Source organism: Triturus cristatus, chromosome 7 (genome assembly GCF_964204655.1).
Source record: "Triturus cristatus chromosome 7, aTriCri1.1, whole genome shotgun sequence".
Taxonomy (NCBI): Eukaryota; Metazoa; Chordata; class Amphibia; order Caudata; family Salamandridae; genus Triturus; species Triturus cristatus.
The window spans coordinates 92,756,528-92,762,527 of NC_140590.1; the positions used below are offsets into that span (position 1 = coordinate 92,756,528).

The window sequence follows — 6,000 nt, forward strand, 5'->3', positions numbered from 1 at the left end:
GGCTTCTTCAACCCATCCAACCACAATCCTTGAGTGTAGATTTCAACTCAAAGTCAGAGGTTTAAATTTAACGTCACTAAACGCTAAATGTAAATAAAAAATATATGTGAAAATGTTAATGTGGGAAGACTAGGCTACAAATGGGATTAATACACTAAAGGATTTGTAAAAGGCTGACAACAATCCTTCCTCCTTTGTTGCGTTACAATTTAAACACAAACTTCCAAATGCTGAGATTTATAAAGAGAAATTATACAGCTATCAGCAATCAAAACACTATACAGATCTCAAATGTTTCCATTACCTGGACTACAACAACGCCCTCCCCATAGCAACACCTCACAACTACTGAACAGACTACAGACCATTCAGAAAGCAGCAGCCAAGGTCATCCTTGACCTCCCAAGATGGACCCACACCCCACACTTCAAATCTCTTCACAGTTTCTCAGTCAGCAAATGGTGCCAGTTCAAAATGCTCACCCATCCTACAGGGCCCTACACAACACAGGACCAGCATACCTCAACCACTGGGTGAGCTTCCACCAACCCACCCGTCAACTACACTTTGCATCCTTCTCTCTGGCCCACACTCACTGCATTTACAGTAGTAGGAGCGGTGGGGACACCTTGTCCAACCTGGCAGCTAAAAACTGCAGAATAAGTAATGACTTTGTCAGAAAACAGGAAAAATATTTTAATACGTTAACCATAATACTACCAACCAAAATGGAATGGAACCATATCTGGAAACCCTGTCCTGAATACAAGATTTCTCCCCTCGGACATCAATGTAAACATTGGGCAAATATAAATGCTAGAGGCTCCTTGAAAGACTTTATACACTGGGTCTTTTTGACTCCCCAGAAAAGCAGCAAAACTGAAACATATGTTATTCTATTGCACCATTGTTGAAAAAATGTGATGGATGAGATTGAATGGATAATTAGTGATATCTGTCATTTAAATATTGCTTTAAATCCAATTAACAGTGTATTTGGCCCCAGTTCAAGACCCCTCCCTTTAAACTTGTGGAGAAACAACGTTATCACATTGATCTTTTTCTAACAGTTGGCAACAAGACAGAATATTTAATTTGTTTTTAATGATATATAACACAGTGGATAGAAAGCAATGTACATTCTTCTCAAATATGCAATAAATATATGGTGCCAAAAAAAAGGGGGTAAGTATCATTCTAAACCTAAAAATATAAAGATTTTATTATAGAATAAATTGTGACACAATTAGTAGAATTATTTCATGGATGCATAATAGATTCCAAAAAGAATTAATCAAGTACAAAGAAAGGGCTTTGAAGTAAGAGCAGTATATAAGAAAGAAAAAAGAAAAGACAGGAAAAGAGGCTATTACACAGAAGAGAAAAAGATGGAGGTGGGGAGAGAAGAGCAATTGGGTACACGGGAGTGGAGGAGGGAGACAAAGATTTGGGAGATTCCATATTGGAAGGTACATAAATATTTGTATAAATCCCTATGGAGGTTTAATCTTTTGTAAATATAGATCTAAAATGTTCCATAAGGATTTTCCGAATCTAGTTTTTTATTTATCAGATCAAATATAATGGGCCCGATTCACAGAACTAACTTATGACAAAATCCTAAACTTACTACCATTTTCGTATTCACAGAAGGCACTTACTCATTTTGGTATTCACAGAAGACACTTACTCAATTCGGTATTCACAGAAGTTAGGAGTCCTAACTTTAGGACTCCTAAATGTCTTCTGTGAATACCGAAAGTCTTAAAATTAGAATTTTTCTCAGTTTAGGAGTCCTAAAGTTAGGACTCCTAACTTTACTACTACTAAACTGAGAAAAATCCTAATTTTAAGGCTTTCGGTATTCACAGAAGGCATTTAGGAGTCCTAAAGTTAGGAGTCCTAACTTTACTACTTCTAAATTGAGAACAATCCTAATTTTAAGGCTTTCGGTATTCGCAGAAGGCATTTAGGAGTCCTAAAGTTAGGACTCCTAACTTCTGTGAATACCGAAATGAGTAAGTGCCTTGTGTGAATACCAAAATGAGTAAGTGCCTTCTGTGAATACCAAAATGGTAGTAAGTTTAGGATTTTGTCTTAAGTTCGTTCTGTGAATCGGGCCCTATATGAGCTTCTTACTGCATTTTACTTGCAATAATGTTAGTTCCTGCAGAACTTTATGCTTTATGTCATGAAATAAAATGTCATAACGGTTCTAAGATGTTTTGCAATCATTTCGCTGACCATGGCCCCAATACCCATATTTTCTGACCGACTGACTGACTACTGTGTTTGCTTAGTGGTGTTCTGTAAAGAGGGGTGTCTTTAGCTCTTCCCTAAACTGAAGAAGAGTCCGGGTGCTCCTGGCCGATGCTAGGGATGACGTTCCTGATTCTGGGTGCCCAGATGGGGATAGCCTATTGCAAATGATTTGAAAAAAGAAGTATGCTAATTCGTACTTGTCGAACTTTCCTACCTTCGCATCGGTCACTCTGGCACTGGCAGGCACTCAAACTGGACAGGTGGTAAATATTCCTTGGCCAGCATGGTGGGTGCATTCTGTGTGAGGCCCCTGGAGTCTGTATTTCTTCTATCCAAGCTCTAGATCTGGCCCATATTTTGTAACTGAATATTTGTCCATTTCAGTGCCAGCTGTGGAGATCTGCCTGCACCTTTTCTATTTACAGTCTCCATTGTTCTCTACTACCAGTATTAACCCAATGTTGATGCTGCGGTTCTGATGAAATGAGCCATTCCAGAGTCACATTGCAAGAACTGTAGGTTACGCAGTAAATAAAGTGTTGTTTTACACTCAAGTGTGAGTAAATGTATTTCTGTTCTTGTTTGCAGGATCTGAAATGGTGTCCTATTCCTCTGCAGGATGTTCCACTCCCGGTTTTTGTTCTATCTTGCATCTCCTTCCTGGAACAGTCGTAGACACATCTGCATCTCACTGTGATTCCAAGCCAGGCTCTGAAGCCCACTGAGCAGACTCACCCCACCCCAGCACTGAGCCACCTGAGCCACCTGCTGGAGTGCTGTAGCTAATAGGAACCAAGCACGCTGAACCCGCATCTTCGATTATTAAAATTGAGTTTTATGGAATGGACTAGAGGTAACACATCTCTTACTTAAGAGGTCTGCATAGCTTCCAATCTGCTTCCGCACCATAGCAAGTTACATGTTGTTTTATGCCTCTATCCACAACAAGTGGAAAGCACACCCACCAAGGGGATGGTACAGTCCTGCTCTATGCCTGGAGGCACCAATTACGCTCTGCTCATCATAGGGGCACTGATGTCCCACACCTGTTTCATGGCGCGGGACAACTGCACCGGATTTTACCAGGCTGGAAATACAGCAGTAAAATCACATTGAGAGAGGGTTGCTGTGCAGCAAGGCCTGGGTCATTGGCCCCCACACCCTGTCTACAATGGCAGGAGACAACCAAGTAATGCATGTAACTTTCTCCTTTGACACCTTCCGAACTTGTCACCTCACACACAATTAGTACCTGCTCAGAATAGGGGCTACATCTCAAGACATTGTTTAGAATTCCACTTGATAAAGTTTTGTCAGCACCATTAGTCGCTGTTCTGTGAGGATGTATTCATAATAGGTGAATATATGTGCTGATATTCCATACAGAAACTCAAATTCCAGCTGCCTGGTGTCTCTGCTCATATATATTCTACTGACTTGCCAAATGGCTGGCTTAATCACGCATAAAGTGAGACATCAATAAATATCTTGCTGCCCCATAGGCTTCATTTATCCACCATGGAGGTGGTACCTTAAAGATGCTCAGAGTACACACTGCCCATATGCCTCACAGAGAGTGGGCATATTATTGCAGCTTTGCATTCCTTGCAGTGTCTTGCTCATTTGCCCAGTTTTATCGTACAGGGTATCAAAAAGGCTCTATAAATGGTGGAGGCCCATGGCATCCACCGGCAGCAAGGGCTCCGCCTTTGTTTTGCAAGCAACTAGTTTTGAGCTGGGTTCTGAATGGAACAATGGCTCAGAGTAGAGTTCCTTGATACTATCATCAGAGTGATCAACATACTGTACCAGCCAGATCCATAGTGCAGCTAGCATCTGCAGATTGAGCAGACTGAGCAAATTCAATTGTGTACTCTATGTCCAGAGTCAAGGAGAATACAGTCTTTAAGGAATTTGATCTCTCTTATCACACTAACCAAACAACTTGACTACATGGTGGGCAGCTATTCCTCTGCAAGCATCTCACATACTCACTTTTATAAGGTCGGCTTGAGGCATCACCTGATGCCACCAGCTAGAACACTAGAGCCACTGACATATCATGTGGTCTGATTTCATCCCAAGGCCATCTGATCTCTCAGTTTGCACATATGAACACGTGGCAGAACTATCTAGAATTACTAGTGGACGATTGCACATGTTCCGTGAAACATGTATCATTTCCAGTAGGCCATTTGATATCTTCGGTATGTCTGGCTCTCCCATCTCATCTGTCTGGCCAGCAGCTGATACAGCCAACTTGCTCAATAGGCATCAGGCATCTCCAGCAAGGCATCTCATCTGATATCTCCAGTAAACCACCTGAGACCTCTGGGGTGCCATCTAACAGCTCCTGTAGGTTAGGGTTGAAAACAGTCGTTCCTACCGATGTATTGGGTATGAAATATGTTAAGCTGCAAATTGTCGGTACATCTCCTATAGGCCTTTAGATACCCTTTAAAGGCTGTTTGGAATTTCCAGTCAGCCATCTAACAATATCAGGATAACAAAAGGCACTTCAATGGGCCATATGACATCTCTACTGGGCCATTTGGAATCACCATCATGCTATCCGACATCGTCTGTGGACTCTCTGCAGTAGGCTATCCATGGCCGTTCAACTACTATCAGCTACTGGGTATATCGAAGAATGCTCAAACTGAGGTTTGGTTTACAACTTTAACATTGACTCATTTACTTAACTGTTAGAAACATGTTTTCATAAGTGGAGTCTTTCAGTCACAAACCAATGCTGAATTGACACAGTAACCTGAAAGAAGATGTTGTAGTGTACACAGTGTCAAACATTATGGTCTTGAAAGAAGAATTTTGTTGAGTCAGCAACATACACTTATTGGGTGGTGATGGGTAGGGAGAGATGTTCGTGTTTGAGACAGACAGTTCTTGTTTTTACTTGTATCTGCATCCTTCAACATGCTGTCTAATGAGAGAAGAGTCATGGAAGTATGTATGGACTGCACCTGCTCCTCCACCACAGACTCCTTGCGTCCTATATACCCACACAGAGAAAGTCAGCAACTACTGTAATGAAGGGATGTATTCCATTTTGGTTCCTCCAAATATCTGTTAGGGCTGGGGCACAGTTAGTGCCACCTCGCATAAGCATAAACATAACATTGTAAAAAGTCCCCTAATTCACAATGATCAAGCATAGGTTCCATTCTGGAGGCAATGCCAACCACCTAGATGCTTCCATAAGGCATTTATTATGACACTATTTTGTGACTGACTTAGATGTTCTGTCCTCTTCTTCCACATCATCTAGAACTCAATCTGCCATGTGCAACCCATGACCCTCGGTCTTCCATGCTTCCATTGTCATGTTGAATTACTTAGGCATGTTGACTACAGCATTTAATCATGACCAATATGCTGGGAGTCTCAAATCCTTTAAATCTTTCTTGAGAGCTGTGCTATGCAGGTCAATGAAAGCCTGATTGCATTGCCTGTGCTGGAGCTGTGTAGATGAATAAAGCTCATTGTAAAACCATCTGAGTCTGTGTCTCTTAAGTGGAATGACGGAGATCGCAAGCAAATGTTGATGTAACTCTTGGCTCCATGCTGACTGTACAGAGAATGTAATCACGAAAGGCCTGAGTGAGTGAGGTGTGAGCTCTTTACACCATGAAAAATCCAGGCTCCTAAACACAGCACCAAAAATATTAACAACAACAAAAAAACCAATAAATGCTTATCAGCATTAAGCATAAGCAATAA

The 6,000-nt window shown here is 41.4% G+C and overlaps 1 protein-coding gene across 1 annotated transcript in view; it reads left to right on the top strand.

Moving 5' to 3' along the window:
• The window catches only part of LOC146808901 (uncharacterized), a 110,998-nt gene extending 105,225 nt beyond the window's left edge, over positions 1 to 5,773 (top strand). The window contains exon 5 of the mRNA XM_085615712.1: positions 2,851 to 5,773. Coding sequence (XP_085471838.1) covers positions 2,851 to 2,987 — 137 coding nt within the window. The 3' untranslated portion in view covers positions 2,988 to 5,773. The remainder of the gene's footprint in view (positions 1 to 2,850) is intronic.
• The last annotated feature ends 227 nt before the right edge of the window (positions 5,774 to 6,000 follow it).